This window comes from Amblyomma maculatum, chromosome 8 (assembly GCF_055883805.1).
Source record: "Amblyomma maculatum isolate TAMU_Amacu chromosome 8, ASM5588380v1, whole genome shotgun sequence".
Classification (NCBI taxonomy): Eukaryota; Metazoa; Arthropoda; class Arachnida; order Ixodida; family Ixodidae; genus Amblyomma; species Amblyomma maculatum.
In genome coordinates this window covers 89,118,182-89,142,251 of record NC_139351.1, presented here as the reverse complement: position 1 = coordinate 89,142,251, position 24,070 = coordinate 89,118,182, and the positions used below count along the sequence as shown (strand labels likewise).

Genomic DNA, 24,070 nt, shown 5'->3' with positions numbered 1-24,070 from the left:
GACAATGAAACGATCGGTCAACTGATTCCTGCAGATGATGCAAATAATGATGATGGTAGTGAACCGGAAAGAGCGAGCTCTAAACAGCGCAGACTGCCGACATGTCCAAGAAGGTGCCATTTTTCAATAAATTGGTTTGTGCGCGGGGACGACACCCCTACTTGTTAACTTTTTAGCCATAGTCTCACCATTTTGTCATGCCCGTCCAAAGACGAAGAAGAAGAAGAAGAAGGAGGAGGAGGTAGCTCAGTAGTTGGTAGAGGCCAATGATAACAGCGAGTTGCTAGAACAGATGGTTCATTCAAACTTTGCGATGGCGGTGTGCCCCGGAGTTTGACGTAGAGACGCTAGAAGTCTTCTACACCCGAATGAGAATGGTCAACGATGAGAGGCAAGGGGTGCTCATACGTGAACTGATTCCTCTATGGCATAAATAAAGCTGAAACCATAGACTAAATTACTATGTTCAAAAGCCATGTCTTTACTTTCAAGTCGAACCTTTGCGTAGCCGTGCAGATTGCTCTCACGTAACTCCAGGTTTAACTACAAGCTACACCATAGCTAATTTTTTTCGCTCCAACACAAAGCGGAAGGCAAGACTTCATGTTTCTACCAAGTCCTTAGTTCAAAGATTGCATGTTTTTGCATCTTTCTGTTGTCCATGTAAGGGTGCTTTTTCCTTGGGTTTATTAGCAGACTTGTATGCAGTGATTTGAGTGCATAACGAATATCAGTTATAACAAACAATTTTTGCGCCCAATACGGTTTCGTCACAACGAGGTTTGATTGTAGTTACGGAAGCACAAATGTATCGCAAATGATGCACTGGGCAATACAGGGTTTAACTGGGAACAGTAGAGCAATTGGAACCCCTGTAACGAGTGCATCCTGAGCAATACGGAACCACAACACGGAACACGGAACATATCTCCAGACACAACCCTCACCTGTGTGGGCAACATAGCCTGCAGCTGTTGCAGAGTCAGCGGCTGGCCAGGGGCAATGGCAAATGACAAAGGTGATGAGACCATGCGTGGGGCCAGGATGATGTTGGGCCTCGGTCCCAAGTTCTGCGGTATCACCAGCGTGGGGGTGTGGGGCCCTGGGTGTCCCCCATGAGGCTTGGAGGTAGCCTGCGGCCCCAGTGCCAGACCTGCTTGGGGAGGCCGTAAAGCCAGCTGTACGCCCTGGATCTGCCCCAGCGAGCTCTGGATCTGCCCCAGTGCGCCCTGGATCAGGATCGGGCTCTGGCCCAAGCCCGGAATGTACTGGTTCAGCAGGAACGTGCCCTGGACACAAACGCAGCCCCACAGGAAAGAATTTTTCTTTTTGTTTTCTTCCCCAGGTCCAGTATTAAAATAAAAATGCCAGGTGCATTGTCAAAAGTTAGGTAAGAAGGTGTATGTATGTGTGTGTGTGTGGGGGGGGGGGGGGGGGAGGGAGTGATGTTCACAGATTTTTACAGAACTTTCGCTGTTAAGTTCTTCACAATCTCTTGATGTTTCATAATATCTCAAGTGCAACAACGACGGCACACAGATAGAGACACGACAGGACATGCGCTACTTGTTGACTGAGACCTTATTTTTCAGATTCCTGTTTCGCACTCTCTCCATCCGAGTGCTGTCGTTGTTGTGCTTGAAACATTAGCGGCAACGCACCAACATGCCCAGCGAAGTGTATTACTCTTGATGTTTGGTGCTGAAATTCGCTGTCATGCAGCATTTTGTTCCAGCAAAAGCGTTCTTTTTGTTTTGTGACCTCAACATTGGCAACTTTCAACAGGCAACGCAGCATTTGTGATGTCACAAACGTCCCATATGTTGATATTTGCTCCTGCACTTGATGCGAAAACATTTAGGCTTGCTTCTTGTCATTTCATGAATCGGTTATTGCTTGCACCCTACAGCTTAGCCCTCCAACATATGCACGTGGGTTTAACTGATGGTCACTGTGATGCAATTTGTTGATCGAGGCCTTATTTTTCAGATTACAGTTTTGCACACCGTCTTAATTCGAACGCAAGAGGCATTATATAGACCCTATTCACTATCAGGTTTAGCACACGGCAGTTGTGGCAACCCTTATTATGGAGACGCCATAACATTGGGCGGTTCGAAACTAAAAGCCTACAAAAGAACTGTTCTACCTAGTACACTGAATAACTATTTGTTGCCTTGTTGCCTGAAAAAAAAAATATATATATATATATATATATAAAAATAAATAAAATGCAGTTTAAATAGTACAATGCAGTTATCAATCAAAATTCTTGAGGCACTCAAGACCTAGCAATAAGGAGAAAGCCTTTGGGGCTGGTTGTACAGTAGTGTTTGACAGAACCCCGCCGACAACACAGTGTAGTACAACTGCTCCTTCCATGTGGGATTCGAGGTGAGTAGCCATGCTTGGCGGCAATGACGTGTGCTCATTTCGGCGCTTGGTCTTCATAGCTGGTGGCAGATGGCGTGCACCACACTCACCCCAGGAGACCGAGGTGAAAGCGTCATCGTTGTGCCCCTACGTTGCCATGGTGATGGTAAGAATGCTAGACAAGAGCAAAGATATGCTTTTGATATGTTTCCCACGTGCCCGCCATGGCATAGTCAGTTAACGCGCTTGGCTGGTGATCGGAGGGGTAGGAGTTCATTTTCCAGTGGCCGACGTTTTTTTTTTTTTTTTTTTTTTTTTTTTTTTTTTTCATTAAAGTAGACAGAACCCCCACTGGTATCCCGCGGAATCTCATGGACACATCTTGCGGATAGATCTTGCCCATGAGAGATTTTCACCGTGATTCAAGTAAGGCTTTCGCCTTAGAAATGTACAGAAGCTCCTGGCATCACCCCTATAAAATGCCAGCAAATATGCAACGACCGTAGTTTTAGCGAACTCTTCAATAGACCTTCCAGTAATACGCACCTGTGCAGGTCCCGCAGGAAACATGCCTGGCTGCGTAGCAGGGTTGCCAATCAGCAGAGGGCTTCCCGCATTGAGCCCCATCGCGGCCCCGCGCTGCACCGTGGTCGCTGGCTGAGGCGCCGGCACGGGCGCGGGCTGCGGTGTGGCCTTGTGCTGCGCCGCCCGGGGGGACTGGGACCGCGTCGTCGCGGTCGCTGCCGGTGACGTCATGTTGGCACTGCCACTCGACAACTTGGGCAGGAGCTGTGGCTGCTTCGGCTGGATGAGCCGAGGGGCACCAACAGTTCGCTGTGTGGGGCTAGCCGAAACCACCTGGAGAAGGCGCAGACGCCAGTTACCGTATACGGCCGCGTATAAGACACCTCCGAACATAAAGGCGATTTCCCCGTTCCCCTTACTGACTAGCTCCCTCTGCTAGCTAAAACGAAGCTGACTATAAACATGACATTTTTCAATCAGCGATCCAGAACAAGTTTTCCTTGTCCGTTCAGCTGAAGAGTGCGTTATGACAAGCAATATCAATTCAAATCTCGAACTCTGATGTAATCACGACAGTACAGTCCCTAGACATCTTCCTCCCCCACATATGAACAGCTGTTCTTGGTCGCCAATTGTATTTCACTGCAGTGTCTTCCCTTTGTCCTATGCTTATTTTAGAGGTTTGTGCAGAATGGTAGAGGCAGATCTGCACTTTAGTTTACTAAGATTTAAAAATAGAACTGCAAGTGGTTTGGTAGTTTGTTTCAGATACCGGCTTTATGCACGGTAGTGTGAGCAAGATAATGAGCATTTTTTTTTTTTTTTTTTTTTTGTGATCCCAATTTGCAAATGAAAAGCTCTTTTCTTCTCTTCATCTATTTCTGACACACAGAGCTCCATGAGCCCTGCCAAGAACGGGCAGGAAACTCCTATGCTAAGGCAAAACCCTGCATACAGGCAGGAATCATATTTGTAGACAAAGGCGGAACTGCAGTCGGCAGCGATATGGGGCATAGGCAAGAATGCAGCATGCCTAGGGAGGGTGCACAAAGCGAAGTTGCCTTCGAATTTAACTCATGTGAGCGAATGTAAGTGCGCATGCTGCCTGCGGTTTGAGACTTTTTTTTTTTGTGCACGGAGAGCAGTTCTGCACTTTTTCAGCTAGTAGTTTGTCAGGCAGAATTACCAAGCGCAGTGCTGCGTCAGCTTTCTCCTCCACTCCAAGCCAGTAGCAACAGTGCGGGCACTACGAGCAACTACAGTGACCGATTAAATGAGACCGAGAAGGCGTGACGTAAAGATATAAAATAATCATCCACAGTTCCCAACTTACAGGCCTGTTGTTAGAGTGATCTCTCTGTTCTTTGAAATTTTATTGCGAGTGCTACCAACCTTAAGGGCAATTCTGTCATTTTTTTCGACCTCGGATTTCACTAACTGTGATAGCATGTTCTCTTTGGTTCCCCGATCATTTGTACTAAATTTCGCAGCGAATTGATGTTTTGTTGCAGCTCAAATTAATTTCAATATTTCCCATTTCGTGGCTTCAACTGGGGAGATTACGGACAACCTTGAGTGTGCAACATTACTGGATGCATGGCCGTCTAAATTCGCTCTACTTTTGCGGTAGGATGAAAGTTCGAGCTCACTTTGGTCATTTAAGATAGTTACACCAGCTGTTATTTACAGTCACTGGTTTACCTAGTTTGTTTATTTAGCTTATCTGTTTTACAAACACAATAGGTTTTGGGGCCATATCCAGGACCTCATTGGTTGGTCCGTCGTGAGGTCGCAGGTTGGTTCGTACGTAGCTTCAGTTTCATTTCTGCAGTTTTCGCCTTTTAAGCTCTTTTAAAATATGTCTACTTGATATATTAAAAAACAGTTTTTTGTATCGGAAAGAAAAGACTCTAGGAATGTGATGCGATTATAAACTCAAAATGCTCAAAATATCCCCGCAGGTTCCCTTTAACTTTCTTTATTACGCTTGACAAAGCGGACATTTGCGAAAGGAGTCGAGGTCTCGCTTGACCAGTCACGGATGCATGAAGACCAGCAAGAATGCTCTCCTTTTGCTATCTTAGTTTTTAGGAGAGCTACACGAGCACATAAATGGGCATTTTCATCGAGCTTCCAGCGAAGATTAGCCTCTCACACTGCTGGACTTGATATTCGATGCAATCTCCTTCTTACTTCAAAAGCTATGTTAAGTGACCGACGAGAGTGGTTTCTAGTGTGGTATTTTGTATGTTCGCCACGTTCCAAATGACCTACAATGAGAGGACTAAGATAATCTAGAAAACAATGCTGTGTGACTTGGTCAAGGTTATGCACTGGTTTGGTTGGTTTGTAGAGCTTTTATGTCCTAAAGTGACTCCTGCTATGATGGGCACCGTAGTGGAGGACTGTGGACCTTTTCAATCACCTGGGTTCTGACATCACTGACAGCACTGACATCACACAGTACATAAGTCCCTAGTGTTTTGCCTGCATTAAAATCGAGCTGCCCATGCCACATTCACCCTTCCATTCGTTCTTCTTCTTCTTATTTTTCTTTTTCAATAGCAAACAGATAAATACACCCTGAAAAATATTTCTGGCTATGCCACTGGACTGCACCTCTTTTCTGCACAATGCAGTGAATTCGCGCCTAGGATGTGACATCCCAACTTTATAAATAAGCCACTCCAGGAATAACAGAACTCAAGCCTTTTTTAACTAACGTAACAAAATAGGAAATTTCAGTTTTCATGCATCCTTGCTACAAGGCCGGCTACAAGATCAGAACCGTGAACACACCTGGGCGACACTGGGTCGCGATGGAGGTGCCTGCTGGGGCGCCACAGGCAAGGGCGCAACAGTGGCGGTTGCCTTGGTGGTGACAGGCACCGACGGCGTTGATGCCGACGGGAGTGACTGGCTCCGTGCAGCGGGACTGGGTCCCGGCGAGGACCAGGTGACGGGGAGCGGGGATGCCGAGTGCGGCCGGCTGCCGGCTGTGGAGGCAGCTGCGGTGGCCGCCGGGGAGGAACGAGTGGAATGTGGCGAGGCACCAGGCAGTCCATTGCTGGAGGCGGCAGCAGGGGGCACAGTGGTGGAGCTGACCAGCAGCTGGGGTGAAGGTGAGGCGGCGGCGGTGGTGTCGGAGGCAGCGGCACTGGTCGTCGCGGAGACGGCGAGAGCAGCGGCCACGGGTTTGTCGGCACTGGCGCAGCCGTAGCCCATGGGTTCCTCAGGCAACTGACGAGGCACCAGACCGCTGGTGGTGCTGCTCACTTGGTCTTGCTGCCCGAGCAGTGCATTTTCCAGGGCAGCCGACGACAGGGAACCCAATTCCTGCGCCACCGACCCGAAGCAGGCCTAGGTGATGCAATGCACCCCCCTCCCGACTGTCAAAACAGCTTCATAAGGGCTTGTGTTGCTCTATCGTGATTTCCCTAGCATGTATCTTCTGTACTAGTTCAGGGTGCAAATATGCATGGAATAACATCACCCTGGCCTAAAAAGAAACCTTCACATCACACATGACTTCCGAGCAGTACTACACTTACAGCTGGTAAAATGACCATATACATCTACTGATTTGATATGTAGCTCAAGTATAAATATTAATGGCAGAGTTTCAAGAGTAATTTCCTGCCTTCAGCTACATTAAGCTTGCCTGGTAAACATCCTTCATGTTTTTCTATGCAGTGCTCGTTAATGCTTTTGCATTCGATTGAGTGTTAGCAAGCACAACATATTTCCACTTATTGTCTGTGTGTACTTACACTTCCCTTTCCACGGACAAATGAGTACAGAAAATGTTCAGCCTTCTCATCAACATACAGTTAAAGCTCGATTTAACGAAGTTGAGGGGAGCCGTGAATTATTTCGTTAAATCGAGAACTTCGTTAAATTGAATGAGGCATTTCTTGGGCACATAATTCAGTACATTCGATTACAGTAAAACCTCGTTAAAACGTACCCGCTTAAACAGTACTTTAGTTTTAAAAGTGTTAAAGTCAAGTCCGCGACTGAGCACCCATTGAACATAATGCATTTTGCATCCGCATAAACCGTACCAGCTTATCGCGGTCGTATCGGTTAGCACGTACCATTTTCACTTTTCGTCGCACTTGCGCGTGACGAATTCACGCCGGTAGCACCGACCCAAAGGACGGTTCGGCTAGCGGCGCAACAATCTTCCCTAAATACCGCCGACGGGACGGCGAGCCACACAGCTAATGACAAATTGGCGCCAAAGTTGGTAATCATACAACTAGCGCAATCTTTGGGGGTCCGTATGGTCATCGTCATGACCCCCCGCGCTACTTTCGAGTGGGTAGCGCCAACACCACGACCGGCGCCGCTAGCGCGTATGAAAAGAAACAACAAAAATTCTTACTCGACAAGAAAGGCCCGAGGGGACTACAAATTTATTTTCTGCCAAAGTCGGTGAACTTTGTAAATTTTGTGGTGCTGTCTACAAAATAGACCAAAAATTAACACTTTTTCACCTTTATTTCTCGAAAAAAGGTTCGTTAAATCGGGACAGATCACGGAATCGGTTTCGCTATTTCGGGTTAGTCAAAGCATTGAACCCTATGGGCGTCTGAGGGGGAATTAGGATACCTTCGTTAAATCGAGATTTTCATTAAATCGGGTTTCGTTACATCGAGTTTTGACTGTATCGCATTTTTATTCCCAAGCTCTTCCCGGCACAAATAGTGAGATACTCTCACAATGAGCCCGAAATCACCTTCAGGCCGTGATAAGCATAAGCACTTTTAAAGGCGAATAAATAAAATGGTTACGCTTGTGTTAAATACATACTACAGATTACTTTTCAGAGTTGTCACCACATTATCACTTTCCAATTACTACCTGAACTGCTCTGTTTTCTGTACGCAAGATGATCCCCCTTTACCCCGACTAGGTTTGAGAGAATCACGTGCTTTTTTTTTAATTAATGTTTTTTTTTTTAATATTAATTCACTTTTTCCATTACTTCACTCATATACCAGACGTATACCGGTGATAATGTGCTTTCTACAGAAAGTTAAAACGATTACTCTGAGGTGATAAGTAAAAAAACTAGAGGCTATAATAGCATAAACGGGGTTCACAAAAGGGTGTGGCATGTAGCCTTCTGGTTCACCTAGGATCACCACTGTCTTATTGACGCAGGCCTCTCTCAAACTGAAAGCATCCATCAAAAGTGGCTTACCCTTCAGCTGCTCAAGCCGAAGATTAACACATCTACCAAGCTGACCTTGAAACGACAGCCTCTCCGCAAACGTTTCATACTGCGGCAAGGTAAGAAAACAGCACCAAGCGACCTACCTTTGCACTCTCTTCGTCCTTATCTTCTAGGAAAGACTGAAGCAGCAGGGGGTCGCTGGAAAGAGAAGGGCATCATGAGTCACAGCAGTACATTCAGACTCCACAATGGAGACATGGCAATATTCCTCTCGCACTGTCAACACAAAGACGCACTCCATCGTGAGGCACTGGGGAATGCACCAGTACACCTGTAATTTCATTAACAATAACGAATTCCCCTTAAAATGTCGATGCGGGTCTAAATGAAGCCGAATTAGTAATGCAGCACAAATTGACAACTGTTAACCTTCAAATGTAAAGACAAGTTGCTTCATAGCCCAGCACACCCTACACGAAGGCATGTACGAAGCGCAGAGACAGAAACTGTAGCACTGGAAAATGTTACGTTTCCTTAAAAAGCCCTGGATTATTCATGCTACTTTTTTCTTTAAGATGCATGCCGACAGAAGCATCAGATGAAATGATGTTAAATATGGGTTGCAAAATTTATTTGCATGAATGTATACTTTAGGACCTGCTACCAAGCTCACTGCTTCGAGAAAGTATCTGCTGCATCCTCTAGCTAATGTTAAAAGAGTTACGCCTAATAGCTGAAAGCTAGCAGCTGCAACAGCACAAGTACCAGATTCTTCTGAAGCAAAGAAATCCCAGCAAGTTTCAGTAAAATCAGAAAAAATTGCAAGTTGGCTACATACACAACTGCATACTGGCTTTTGCTAAAGGCTTTTGCATTTTCTGGTTCGAGCGGTAGTCATGGTCTGCTAAGGGTGCTGCCGACGAGCATTCAACAAATCAAAGGTTCTTGGTAAATACATAGTGCTTCGAAGAAAACCATCAACGCAATTTTTTTTCTCACTTTTTTTTTGTGCTGGGGTACTCACTTTATAACGTCAAGCAGACATCGGCCCCCATCATCCATTGCAAAGGTGCCTGGAAAAAGAAAATCGAGCGATGCCATTCCCATCATGAGAAGAGCAACCAGTGCAGGAATGCAACTAGCAAATATCTAGTGTTAGTGAATCGCGCCACAATGCTGGCGAAAGAGGCAGGAGCAGCAGCATTCCCATGGTTAGTACAGTCGGAAGAGACTCATTTACTGTGTCGGGACAATGCAACCGCGACACTGAGGACAACATGAAGATGCAGTACGGTGCAGGCACAACACCACCGAAGAAAGCAGCAGAGGTAGAAACAAAAAACTTGCAACAACATATAAATAAAACGGACAGCAGTCAACAATGAGAGAGGGCGATCACCTGGGTTGAACATTCCGAAAACATGGAATAGGCCATGCAGAACTCTGATTTGCTACTGAGGCAGATTGGTTGTGGCCCTGGTGGGGAGGATGGGGGAAAAAAAATAAACACCATGGGTAGGGGAAGACATCAATGAAGGGAAAACAAAAAGTGAAGGGGGTGAGAACACACACACTTGGTTGGCTACACAAAAGCACACACACACGCACGCACATATATACTGCCTCGTTTAAACTGCGTCTTTACTTTGTCCTGCCACGAAATTGAGAAGTGATAAAATATGTGGACGTTTTCTCGTTTCTAAATCCCTGCACGCAAGTAATGGCCCTTTAGCTTGAGGTGCAAAGCTTTAAGTCTATCAGGCAAATCAAAAGATAACCAGGATAATTGATGAGAAACAAGCCAGAGCAGCTGCCTTTAGTTAACGCCAAAAAATAACTAACCTGGACCATAAGAAACAATACAGATAGCACTGCTATCATGAAATGATGCCCAGGATATGAGCACATAAAATATGATTTTCCTCCTAAGCCCAAGAATTTTAAACACGAAATGTTGAGAACTCTACAAATCTGAGCACGGCCCAGATTCCACGCCAAGGAGAAAACAATGACAGATGCAGGTCACGCTTGCTTGACAACAAATGAATACACATCCATGCATACACAACACCGTCTCCTAGCCACAAGAAAACTGCACATGAGGCAAACAGGAACATCGCAATGGTACAAAACACACTCAGACATTCATTGAGTTCAATGTCCCGAAACGACTCGGGTTATGCGGGATGCCACGTTCGAGGGCCCCAAATAATTTCACCTTCCTGGATTTATTTAATGTGCATGGACATTGCGAAGTACACAAGTGCCTTTCCTCCATTGAAGCACTATCGTCTCAGCTGGGATCAAAGGCGGGTAGAAGTATGTGTTGCAGCAATAACAATAAAAAGCAATTTTCAAGGCTGCCCCAATAGCAATAAAGGTCTACGTTTCGAAATGCGCTCTTATTCCCACATTGAAATCAATCATTATGCTGCCAACGTTATACCAGTACTGTCACTCTGCCTAAAAAGCAAATGCATAATTGCCAAATCAACGAAAAGTGCTATTCACAAATTCCGTGCAAAAAATCTAGCCCTGGACATAGGAAAGCCAGAAACCAAGCAGAACACTCAGTTTCGAACGTGCGGTACCTTTTGTCTCTATTTGCAACTCTCTTTGATCAATATGCTCTGCCTGGAAAGGCGTATCAGCATTGCACATGTTTCACACTAAACTATATGCCTTGAAATTGAACAGCCAAGTCATTGCTTCACCACCAATACGCAAAGTGTTAACGCACTTCAATTCTGGCATCCTCTTGTGGTTTATTTAGGAAGTGCCGTTTGTACAACGCACAGGGTTTCGAAGTGTGATCCACCTTGTGTGACCCTCGCTTATTACACATGAGCTGCAGTAGTTAAAAGTGAAATTGCCTTTTCAAGCAGGCCAATACAAAGTGATGTCTTAAAGACCATCACTAGACTACACGATTCCAACATCAAGATGACCACTCTAACCAATAATGGAACTTTTGCAAGGTAGTAAATAAATGAAAAAGTAACGAAATATAAGTGTCGCCACCATCGGCAGATTTCACAAGTAAAATGCATGTGCCGGCATCGATTTTTGTACGCGAATCCCGGGGCCTACACCCCAGCACCAGTCTGTCCAAAATAATGGCAACCCGTTTTTTCAGGAAAGTTTGGTTTGGTTTTGTGGAGTTTAACGTCCCAAAGCGACTCAGGCTATGAGAGACGCCGTAGTGGAGGACTCCGGTAATTTCGACCACCTGGGGTTCTTTAACGTGGTACCACAAATTTGAATTGGATGGAGGAAAAATCTCTAAATTCAATTTCCTTATTGGTAAATGAGCCTTCATTGAGCAACAAACGTCAACAAAGCCAAGATAGGATAATCATTTTTTTGGTGAGAACATGTTTGAGTGGGATTGCCACTGATTTGTGACACTGGTAACATATAATTACATGTGGGACCAACTCCTACACCAGGCCTAAAATGTTTGCTCACACACACATAAAAAATGCACAGTTTGCAAATTTTATTACAGCATGCCTTCATTACAGTAATCAATCATCCCACAACGATTAAGCTTCTCACAGAGCACTGCTACTCTCACATCCTGTGATGCACCATAGTTATGCATTTAGATGGAATAAGAATGCAGAAATGTCCGCATGTTGTGCAACACCAGTACACGTTAAAGAACCTCAGGTGGCGGCCTAAGTTAGTCCACAGCCCCTCAGATAGCCCATGCATCCATTTGGGGACGTTAAACCCCCAACACCAACACAATGATTATATTCTTCACAAAAGAATGCACGCAAAGAATATATTGGGCCAAGCTAATCCATTTTTGATGAGTCATAAGACAGAACAAAGAGTACATTCTGTCACGGGGAAAAAAGCAATGACGGTGAGGTATGACCCCACAAGCTAGACATGGTGTCCCGAAAATGCTGTGTTCCACAAACAAAACTAAGATGTAGTATGCCCCTGAAGGATTACATGCGTGATGTAAGAGAAAAGAACAAATGTTGAAGGTTCCCTTACTTATCAATGGATAAACTAAGTGTGCTGCCAGTTATTATTGTGCCCAATGAAACATTGCCTTTTGTTCCTATTTCAAACACAATGCATAACAGTGTGATTGATGTCTGGAATATGTAAGAAAGGAAACACAAATGCCATACAATATGTGCCCCATGGTCCCAACATCCATACTGGACCTCAACTCTTGTTACACAGTCCACTTTCTCAGCACAGAACACACCTACTTGACCATCAAGAACGAGAATTGAAACAAATTAGTATCAGACTAGATGGACCTGATATCGTGTTTGGAAATTCAAATTTTGTTTACTGCTTTCCAGTGTGCACTGTGTGTGGTGAGCAGTGCTAATCAATGTGGGTAGTTAAACAGTGATTGTTTGCGGCGGCTCCCATTAACTGATCGTAACGCAGTTGCAGTGTACGCGCTCACACGTGCGATCTGCTACATGAGGGACAACAATATGATGCTCGACCACGTCGCTGGCAAATTGCATCCGATTTCCACGGTCACTGTTCGCGAGCGAGCGGCACGTTGCCTTTACTTTCGAGCACACGCGCATAAGAGCTTTTTTGCCCGGTTATTCGGCAATCCGCCGCGCGAACCTAAGCATGGCCCCCGGACGTAGCACGCCGTCCGACGCAAGCAGCTGATCGTGAAGCCATGCTACTGGCGCCAGTGACGCGCCGTTCCCTCCACTTCGGGCACACGCCAGAGGCCTCGAATCGGGCCTTACGATTACAGATCAGGCTCAAGAGATCCTTTGCAAACCTTTCGATAATAGATTTTTCCTCCCCGCCCACCTAAGTTTGGAGCCCGCTCTTTCTGCGCTGGCTGAACAATTCGGCGATTCCGCCAGACGAAGGTCGGGGGGACCGCGATTTATTTCGGGCTGCCGGCAGGCGCGTCGAGCAAGAACGTGAGGCGAGCGTGATGCAAGCTTTCTTGTCTTTTCGCAAAGCACACACACACACGCACATGCGCGCACACACACGCACAGGTCGGGCGAAAGGTGGAGCGAGGTGGCGGGGGGGGGGATGCGTTTACCTCCGTTGGTAGAGACTGCGGGGCGCTACTCAGAGCCGACGACTCGGGCCATCCGAGACGCGCCTTGCCGCGGCTCGACGGCGTCCCCGGGCGTCCCACGAGTGGCAAACACCTTTCCCGCGTCGCGGGCACGTCACTCCGGAGACACTTTCGCGATCGAGCCCAAGTCGTAGCAGCGCCGACGGCGAGCGCTCGTCCTGCCTGAGAGGTCCTCCACCGAGGTGGCCGCCATGTTTGTTATGCTACGCATCTGCTGCCACCGTTGGCCATTGCGTCCGTCTGCGAACCAAACGAGGTCGCAGCGGCGGTCCGGGTTGGTGGTAGAAGGGGGGGAGGTGAGGAATAAAAAAAATGCGGGGAGGCGGAGGGTGGGGAGGAAGACATCGAAATCATTGAAAATCGCCACAAGAAAACCATACTGACTCTCGCTTTAAAGCTTTTAATGAACACAGCCGCCACTACAATCGCCGGAGCAGCGTTGCGAAAGTGAATCGGGCCGTGGCGAGACGCAGCGATGTGTTTGTTGCACTGACTGCGCTGGGTGGGTGAGAGAAAGCGGGGTGTCATATGTGTGGCATGAAAATAGCGCGCAGGGAAGGTTCATTGATGGATTAAGGCTGGCTACCGTATTCGCGAGAGGCTGATCGCAGTTCAACGGCCTCGACCATGTAGCACCTTTACCTCGGGAACCGGAGCATTGCGCGCCTGTTCAGCGCCGAAGCTGCGCAGGCATGCTAATCGCCATAGCATTACGTGAATGGGCCGTCGTGTTTCCGCCGAGCAATAAACTGACGGGCTGTTAGGAAGGAGAAAGAAGCCCCGGGTGTGAGACCAAGCCCGAGCAGCGTGGGCGAAGCGCGGCTCGGGGCGGTGCGCTGTCGGGATGACGAGGAGGAACGCAGGGCGCCCTTGACTTGCGAGGCCTGACGGCCGATCGCCATTGCCTGATGGCTCGCGTGCACGGGAGCTCGCGGGGGCTGCCGGTGCCGCGGGTCCCATTGGCCTGGCCGCTATTTGAGCCGCGGCAATCGGCCGTGGGAGGTGCGCTAGGGGACAAGGGCAGGCAGAGGGCTGTTGGTTTGATTCGGCCCGTGACCCCCCGAGCCCAGTGTGAGCTTTCTTTTTTTTCGCCTCCCTCCTTCTCTCCGCTGTCGGGCGCGATTCGAGGAAAACGCCACGGGATGGTCGGTCGGGCTCGGGGACTGGCGCGGACGCGTCGACGGTGCGCCGCCCGGCACGCTAGGATCGCGGGACAACTCTTCTAAACCAAGGCTCGGCTGGTTCGGGTACGCGATGTTTTCCCCCCGAAAATTTTATCAGCAAAATAATATTCAGAAACACACTCACCCGTCATGTAACATGCCAATATCCGACCGTGTTCTCATTGGCTGGCACATAGAAAGCTTCACCCTGTGGTGAAGCTTTGCCAGCACGCGGTTGGCTAGAAGACCCGTGACGTCACTCCGGCATTTGCGTAACGTGGGCTCTTGAGGCACTCTCGCGACGGGGCTGGGCGAAAGCGTCGGGCTCTTTTCGACCTTTCTTGATTTCTTGAAGTCAATTAACGCGTCCGTAAATTTGGCTCGTCACAATTTGGCTCCTAAATGATACGGAGCGAAATTATTTCCATGTCTTCTGCCGTTCCGGGTTTTGAGCGCCTCTCTACCGAAAACACGTGACGTCACGCTTTTTTGAGCTTGAGTCTCCTGCTCTGGAATCAGATGGCGACGCGAACGAACGCGGTGCGGAAGCCTTCCGTGGATCGTGGCCGGCACCGAACACCTCGGAACCCTTCGGTTGACGCATCCGAGATGCCCAGCCGTCGACCCCACCCATTTTCGGCCGAGACTTTCTTCGCTTCTGGCAGCGCTGCAGGACCCACGCGTCGGTGACCGATCATTTGTATGTTTACTTTGTTTGCTTCCGTCCGAAACCTCTTTGCCGAACATCGCTGCACGGTGATGCTTGCTAACGGAGCTCTCCAGGGCCGATATGTCGTGCTTCTATCGTTCTTCCGTTCCCGCATGCATGGGACCAAACTTGCTGCTAGTGATGTGCTTCGATGATTCGCGCACCGCTTCGCGAAGAGTGGGCGGGGTGGTCAAATTCCAGCGGTGGTTTCGCGGTGTCTCCTTCGACTTCGGCAAACCGTAGAACAATCTGCAAGGCGGGCACAGCGCAAAAATCTAGCGCGTCGCCGACGTCGTCGAAGCTTCGCTCGAGGTTCTGTTGTCGCTTCGCTTTGTTTTTTGCTCGCGCTGGCTTTTCCTTTCCTCCTCTCGGAATCTCTCTTCCCTCTCTCTTGCGCGTGCGGCCCTCTCTCGCGATGAAGCAAACAAGCAAGCCAAAGCCCGGTCCCAAAAAACCTTGGCTCCGCCTCGCGCTAGACAGTGCGCCAGCCCCTCACGTGGGAAAGGAACGATCCTTCTCGCCCCTCGACTGTTTGCAGCCCAACCCCCCTATCCCACACCCTCTCTCACAGCAAACCTGAGCAGCAGCGCACCAACAAACACACGCACATACTACACTAGCAGCAGGAAGACGTTATGTGAACGCTCGAGATCCGCGCAGCGGTGTCCACACTCATGATGCCATGCCATCCTCCCCCCTCCCTCCAACCCCCTCCTTCCCGCTTGATGGCGTTTCCCTTTCCGCCTTCGTCACTGTGTCGTTTTTGCCGCTCTCACACTGCCTATAGGGTATTTCAGAGAGCTGCCGGCAGTGCTTTTCTACTCTGTGTCGTCATCTGAACGTGCGTGGGGACTTCCTGGAAGCTAATCACCCCCACCGCCGGGCACGTCTGTTTAATTCGATCAGGTTGTAAAACCGGAAGGCACACACCTTGCTCTAGTTGAGCGCGGACCGCACATCCAGCTCTCATTTCAGCCGCCAAACCTACAGCTGCCTTCAGTGGATGCAGGCTGTCAGATTTACTGCATACGCCGTTTCGTGCACAGTCGACATATGGGCGCACTGGCCTCCTGGTGCAGCGCCTTATTCCGCTGGGTTCTTGGTACTTCAGTCCACCTTTTTTGTCTTCTCACTTGGTAACAGCTTCAAGGCCATTAAATTTCTCGACCCCTTTTTCATGGTCCGCGCTTAGCGTGCTAAAGCAGGGGCCAGCAGCCGACGGCAGTATCGTCAAGGAACAATACATAAGCGAGGTCAGCATGGTTCGTGAAAAAATTCTGCTAAGAACTATGAAAGCTCTAAAGTTTGTCAGGAAATGTCATCCAAGTTCACGCTTGACAATTCCTAGCCTTGTGAGCCAAAACGGTGTCGCGTTGAAACGCACTTCTTGTTTCTTTTCTGCGGTCACCCCGTCTGTATCACCTCCCAAGCGAGGCGATTGTGCAATGTGGGTCAAGGAGCTCGCTCGTTAACCTCCACACAGCCAGGACAATCCAGGTTCATCGTCTCTTTTTGATCTCGGTAATTACGACGCTATTAGTCCAAGTTCTTTGATACGCACCTCTCACTTGACGTTTCAAGGCCCTGTCGCTAGTTTCAGCTCCATATTCCAGTGGTAACAGGGTACAACTGTCGTATATGTTATTAAAGGACACATATAGGGGTTCCCGACAGTTGTAAGCACGTTGTTGCAAAGTGTCACTTTCCGCCCGTTCTCATCCACACCAACCTGGGCAGGGCTTATAGAGCAGGAAGCCTCTGACCTTTCGAGCAGGGAGCGGGAACCCTGTCTTCCTCGTTTGGGCTACTATAGAAAGCTGCGCAGCAGAGGCGGAAATAGACTCAGTTTCGGTTATTTCGTTTTCTTTGTCCTTTGGGCCGTGTGTAAGCACTGACATGAGCTCACATAAAAAATTTTTGACTGACGTAAGCTTTAGTCTGAGGCAATTAGTCTGTGGCAATCGCATATCTGGCTGTTATTTTGTACTTGCATGATGAACGCACAGTTAAAGGCTGTTCATGGCCAGCCCTGACGAAAACTTCCCGCACTTTTGCATTCCACCCGGTTGTCAGAAAATGAAAGCTTGCACATAGCTGAATAAATAAAAAAAAAAAAAAGAAGAAGTCAAGTAACCGCAGCCTCTATCTTACTTTATCTTTACCTGTTACGGGGACGGAGCTTGGGTATTCGTAGCGGTAGTGGTTGGTTTGTAGGGTTTGACGTCCCAAAGCGACTCAACTTATGAAAGGCGGGCCACATGGGGATCTTTAACGTGCGCTGACGTCGCACAGTACACGGGCGCCTTGCTCTTCGCCTCCATCGAAAAGCGGCCGCCGCGAACGGGATTCGATCCCGCAACCTTGATTTCACCAGTCGAGCGCCATAACCACTAAGACACCGCTGCGGGTACGCGTAGCAGAAAAGGGGGGGGGGGGGTTACATTCTGAGCAGGCATAATGCTTTTGAGGTATTGTTCCTTATAAACAAAAAAAAAAATGGACTATTGCAGTGCGTACAGTTACACTTAGAGATTTAAGAATTACCTGAAAGAAGCCATTGAAACATTCTTCGAATGGCCCAGCAAATGCAGCCACCCATCGCCTCTCCTTAACGCCACCACTGATAAGTACGGTATACAGACCACAGGTCCAGACCATGACAACGTGGCCAGCGGTACAATTATGAGTTGGAGTGCATTTGACGGTGCACACTCGGGCTATAACTGCAGCTCATTCGCGTCTTTCAAAAGTATGTACAAGGTGATTCACTTCTAGCTATAACACGGCCACTGCTTTCAAAGCTTCATTATAGTGCCTAGAATATATTCTAGGCACTATAGCTTCATTGCGTCCGACCCGGTCATTCCATAAAGCTAGGCGGCAGGCCATGCGAAGCATCACCGTCCCACTGTGCATATGTATATCGCTTGGCTTCGATAAGCGCTTGCATCCGACGCAATGCTGCTTTGAAAGCAGTGAAAGTGGATCACCCTGTACGTGCATAAACGGCTGTATCGCTACCTTATAGGGGTTAAAACTTTAAGGCTGAGACAAAAGCTTGGAAAATGTATTCAAGGAAAACGCCACAGGATGGTCGGTCGGGCTCGGAGACTGGCGCGGACGCCTGTCAACGGCTCGCCGCCCGGCACGGTAGCGGATAGCACCTCTGTCCCGCTATCGTCTAGCGTGCCACGGAAATGAAAATGAGGATACACCGGTAACAAAGCATCGTGAATGGGGAAACATCTGGGGGAGATCCTGTAGCGAAATTCAAAGAGAAATTAGCTCGGGGGATATCTTGTGCTATGTTGTGTGCCCCGCCGGGGTGGTGCAGTGAGTGGTAAGACGCCCGACTACTGTGCCGGAGTACCCGTGTTTGAACCCGACCTCGGCGGCTGCGTTTCGATGGAGGCGAAACGAAGAGACGTCCGTGTGCTGTGCGATGTCAGCACAGGTTAAAGATCCCCAGGGGGTCGAAATTATTCCGTAGCCCTCCACTACGGCTCTTATTTTTCTCTCTACACTTTAACTCCCATCTTCCTCCCTTCCCTGACGGCGCGGTTCAGGTGCCCTCAGAAACAGTGTGTGACAGATACTGCGCCTTTCCTTTCCAGTGAACCAATTATTATCGTATTATCTTGTGCTGCAGTGGGCGTTGTAAGTAGCCAAGTCCTTCGTCATTGCTTTGTGCCCCGCAGCAAAACACATCAAACTCTCATATGCAGAGGTGTTCGAATCCGGTCGGTTACGCTATCTACTTCCACTTCTACGGGCCTCTTCGATATTCAGCGGCGTGGCCGAAGTGCGGTTCTGCCTACCGCGGTGACTCAGTGGTCAAAGCGCTCGGTTGCTGATCCCAAGGATACGCGTTCGATACTGGCCTCGGCGGCTGCGTTTCGATGGAGCCGAAAAGCAAGGCACCCGTGCATTGTGCCATTAAAGCCCCTGGCTTTATATGCCATGACGTTGAAGAACCCCAGGCGGTCGGCATTTCCGGGGAGGATCTTCCATCTGTACTTCGGTTCGGCGTCGACTAACCAAGGCTAACGCCACAGACATAACACAAACATAATAAAGACAGACATAAGCACAGACATAACCACAGCATAGGGTTCCTCGATGCACGCACCCCCCTCCGCCGCTCCGGAGGGTGGGGACATTCTTTGAAAGTATAGTGTTCTAGACGCGTATTTGGGTTTGCTCGGTACGATGGCTCCGCAAGGGACAAAACGACAGAAGAGACGAAGAAAGCGGGCTGTTCCGACTAGCATCTACCGCCCCCAGGAGCCGAGCAGCCTAGCGATTGGGGGCGCATGCTTTTTCAATGGGCGTCATGTTGGACGCGGCACTAGCTTTAGAGAGTCTATACTATACTACTACTACTACTACTACTACTACTACTACTACTACTACTACTACTACTACTATTACTACTACTACTACTACTACTACTACTACTAATAATAATAATAATAATAATAATAATATAATATTAATATGATTATTATTATTTTTACTGTTATTATTATATAGAAGGGAAAGGCGCAGTATCTGTCACATTTGTTATTATTATTATTATTATTATTATTATTATTATTAGTAGTAGTAGTAGTAGTAGTAGTAGTAGTAGTAGTAGTAGTAGTAGTAGTAGTAGTAGTAGTAGTAGTATAGACTCAAGCTAGTGCCGCGTCCAACATGACGCCCATTGAAAAAGCATGCGCCACAAATCGCTAGGCTGCTCGGCTCCTGGGGACGGTAGATGCTAGTCGGAACAGCCCGCTTTCTTCGTCTCTTCTGTCGTTTTCTCTCTTGCGGAGCCACCATACCGAGCAAACCCAAATACGCGTTCTAGACATTGTATTTGAAAGGGTCAGTGCCGCCTCTACGCCTCCATATTTGAGCCCACGCAAGTGCGTCCCGCTTTTGCGGCGGCTGTCGCGTGGCGTTCCTTGGCGCGCGTTCAAGTTTTGGGATTGCAGATGGCAGGAACGCTCCTGAAGCGCTTTGGGAAGGGTGGGCCAAAATATGGCGGAGTTGTATCCACCCTTCGAGGGCGCGTGCATCGAGGCACTCTACCACAGAATAGCGCACCACCCCCGCCTTTTTTTTTTTTTTTTAGCATCAGCCAACCGAAAGAAAACAACGCACAAACGAGTGCAAAATCGTCTCGACGCCTTTGTGTAGACCCTGTCACCTCGCTGATCACCTACAACGACATTACACTATGCTACCGGTCTGAAAGACTTCACTACCCTCCCCCACACCCCTCCTTAACTAAACCACAACAAATAACATGGAGACACCTTCAAGCCCGCACCTTTCCCTCCCCAGCACTGCTGGCACTCTTCTCCCCCTCTACTCATCAGTCCGTATGTTCCCTCTGCGAGGCCCCGAGAGCTACATTCGAACATATTATGTTCAGATGCCCGGAGTTTCAACCACCGGCCGAATGGCGCCTTACGGACAACGAGGCTTGGGAGATCGCGGTCTCCAGCTCAGAACCGGCTCCACAAAGGAGACTGGTCGCCTGGGCTGAAGCGGTCGCCGTCAGGCACTGCCTGCTGGCCACCACCCGTGATCAGGAGCCGGCCCAGCCCTTGTAACGAGTATTTCGCGGCTCCACTAAATAAAGTTTTTCACCACCACCACCTCGCAACAAAAATGGGGAGGACTTACCCATGGCTTACTTTCTCGGCGAATTATGGTAAGACACCAATGTTGTCATAAGCGGGGCAAAAAAATAAGGGAAAAGTATTGTCGCTAGGAAAGCGTGGTGGTTACATTGACCTAACGCAGTCCGCGTTTCTGACTTCACGCGCGCAACCTAGTGTGGTGGTGATGGATAACATTTTATTTGGCCCCGCCGGGGTGGTGCAGTGGTAAGACGCCCGACTACTGTCCGGAATTCCCGGGTTCGAACCCGACCTCGGCGGCTGCGTTTCGATGGAGGCGAAACGAAGTGGCGTCCATGTGCTGTGCGTTGCCAGCGCACGTTAAAGATCTCCAGGTGGTCGAAATTACTCCGTAGCCCTCCACTACGGCTCCCCTTTCTCTATTTCCACCCTCACTCCCACCTTCATCCCTTCCCTTATGGCGCGGTTCAGGTGTCCACAGAACAAATGTGACAGATACTGAGCCTTTCCCTTCCTGTGAACCAATTATTATTTATTATTGGCTAATATGAAGACGTGGTCTCCCAAGCGGCGGCGCCTGCATAGAGTTCAGCATTGAGGATGAAAGTGCTTGTTATGAGGTCTTTTCGGCGATGCTTCTGTTTGTTCCGGGGGCAGGGACACTGTAATAACAGGACCGAGTCGACGCTTCCGTCGCGGTATGCACATGCACAGCCAACCCTTCGGCGCGGGTTCCCAACAACGCGACTTCGTCGACACTTGACTCGAAGCGGAAACGCACATTTCGTCTGTTACGTGAACGTCTGAGCTCGGCGACTAAACGACCTTTTCGGACGCGAAAAGTCCATGCGTGGCTGCTTTCGAGGTTTAATCCCGGCCCGTTGTCCTCGTCGTGATCGTTGAGCCTGCCGGTCTGGGCGAATTCAAATTTCACCTGATAGCTCCTCTCTTCCTATCGCACATCCTCTGTTGCCACGTGTGATAGCTCGGCTGTCGGCATCGGACACCTGTTCTGCTGAGCTCGTGATTTCCTTTTCATCGGCATGATCATTTCAGTTTTGCTGCGAGTATCGGGTCTTGAATATTTGGGGGCTGGAATTTAAAAAATTCCTATGCAAAATCTACTACCCCATTCCAGCTGAAATAACGTTCACAAAGTAGCAAAATATCGTCTACGTTATCTGATAAGTGATTCAACATTGGTACTTGCCTAGATTTTCCGAAATCGAGGAAAAACTGCTCTCGGCGGCGTGCACAATTTTCGCAGAAGAGTCGAAAAGCTATTTTGACATGATACGTCACCTGTCGAGCAGTGAGACAAGCTCCATCCCGGCCGTTGGCGCGCTTGCCTCGCTGCCCGACAGATGACGCATCATGTCAAAATAGCTTTTCGACTCTCTTCTGCGAAAATTGTGCACGCCGCCGAGAGCAGCTTTTTCTCGATTTCGGAAAATCTAGGCACGTACCGATGTTGAATCACTTATCAGATAACGTAGACGATATTTTGCTACTTTGTGAACGTTATTTCAGCTCGAATGGGGCAGTAGATTTTGCAAAGGAATTTTTTAAATCCCAGCCCCCAAATATTCAACACCCTATATAACGTTAATGCGAAATCATATTTTGGCTCGTGAGTGACGTCACCTAAGCACGTCGGCAGCTTGGTGGGACAGTGTCCGTACGCACTCGTCAACAATGCATTGCATTGGTAATTAATATAACAGCACCAGATTCGGTATCCAATATCTAATCAGGGTATAACCAGTTCGATGGTAACCTCCAACTTGCTTTGGATGGGCCACCCCCGAAATTTGGCCTCGTCCGAATTGGACCAAAATTGGCCGTACCTAGTTCAAGTATGGACAATTCAGGGGCGACGTCTATACTGGGATAGACCACCCCCAAAATATTGCCCATGTATCCCCGAAATTCGACCTGGACAGATTTTGACCAAAGTCGATGTCTAACCTAATTCGAATATGGCCAATTCAGTGGTGACCTCCAAACTTTGATAGGTTACCTCCAAAATTTTTAACCCTGAAATTTGGCTTCGTCGGAATTGGACCTAAATTGGTGTCCAACATAAATTCAGTATGGCCAATTCAGTGGTGATTTGAAATTTTGGGGGGGCCACCCTCAAACTTTGGCCCCTGGCACCCCCGAAATTCAACTTCATCCGAATTTGATCAAAATTAGTTTCTAGCCTAATTTGAGTACAACCAAGTCTGGGGTGACTTGCAAGTTTAGATGGGCCACTCCAAAAGTTTGGCCCTTTGAACCCCTGAAATTTTGGTTTCCTACGAATTTGACCAGAATTGTTGCCAACCTAATTTGAGCATGGTCAACTCACTGCATGCTGACTCCGAAATTTGGATGGTCCACCACCAAAATTTCGTCCCGAGCTTGACCCCCAGAATTTTTCTTCGTCCGAATTTGACCAGTAGAAGGCAACTAAGCAGTGGTACTAAGAGGCGAAACACAGAACTCATAAAACTATGCATGGATTCGCAATGCTTTCACATTTCTACAAGTAAGCAGCACCCCTGTAATTTTTGCGTTAGTTCACCAGCACATGCTCCTTCGTATACAGCTCTTTTGCTACTTTCCTGAAGGACCTCGCTACAGCTCCGTTTCTGCCCTTCTTAAATTCGGGGTGCATCCAGCATGATTAGAACACGTCGATGACGTCATCTCCGTGATCTGGGCTACGGTCTTCCCCAGTGACCTCCGATTACACCTGTCTCGCACACGGCACACTACTGCGCAGAACAGTTGCTTCTCAATTATAACTTACAATTTGATCAGTTCTTCAGCCAAATTATGGAGAAATAAAGGCGTCATAAGTACCACATGGAGCGCATTTGGCAAGCACTCGCAGATTATGACTAGCAGCTTACCGGTATCGCTCAAGAGGAAAGTATATAACAGATGCATCTTACCTGTACTCACCTATGGGGCTGAAACATGGAGGCTAACCAAGAGGGTTCTACTTAAGTGGAGGACAACGCAGAGGGCTATGGAACGAAAAATGGTAGGGGTAACATTAAGAGATAGGAAGCGTGCAGAGTGGGTCAGAGAAATAACTCAAGTTAATGACATTCTAGTGGACATTAATAAGAAGAAATGGGCACGGGCTGGACACGTAGTGCGAAGAGAGGATAACCGATGGTAGCTTAGGGTAACAAACTGGATTCCAAGGGAAGGAAAGCGTAGCAGGTGGCGGCAGAAAGTTAGGTGGGCGGATGAGGTTAAGAAGCTCGCAGGGGTCAAATGGATGCAGCTAGCACAGAACCGGGTTAATTGGAGAAATATGGGAGAGGCCTTCGCCCTGTAGTGGGTATAGTCAGGCTGACGATGATGATGAAGTACTACATCAGTCGAGCGAGCTTG

At 48.4% G+C, this 24,070-nt stretch overlaps 1 protein-coding gene across 10 annotated transcripts in view; it reads right to left on the bottom strand.

Moving 5' to 3' along the window:
- Window positions 1–14,866, bottom strand: part of LOC146181752 (uncharacterized) — a 43,692-nt gene extending 28,826 nt beyond the window's left edge. For 4 of the 10 annotated variants that reach the window (XM_084576745.1, XM_084576746.1, XM_084576753.1 and 1 more), the window contains exons 1-8: window positions 14,484–14,866; window positions 13,137–13,415; window positions 9,480–9,556; window positions 9,105–9,153; window positions 8,224–8,278; window positions 5,698–6,258; window positions 2,920–3,231; window positions 948–1,289 (exon numbers count right to left, since the gene is read on the bottom strand). In XM_084576745.1, the coding sequence (XP_084432871.1) occupies window positions 948–1,289; window positions 2,920–3,231; window positions 5,698–6,258; window positions 8,224–8,278; window positions 9,105–9,153; window positions 9,480–9,492 (1,332 nt within the window). In that variant the 5' untranslated portion in view covers window positions 9,493–9,556; window positions 13,137–13,415; window positions 14,484–14,866. The remainder of the gene's footprint in view (window positions 1–947; window positions 1,290–2,919; window positions 3,232–5,697; window positions 6,259–8,223; window positions 8,279–9,104; window positions 9,154–9,479; window positions 9,557–13,136; window positions 13,416–14,483) is intronic. The other 6 variants (XM_084576748.1, XM_084576752.1, XM_084576754.1 and 3 more) reach the window with 3 other exon arrangements.
- Between the last annotated feature and the right edge of the window lie 9,204 nt (window positions 14,867–24,070).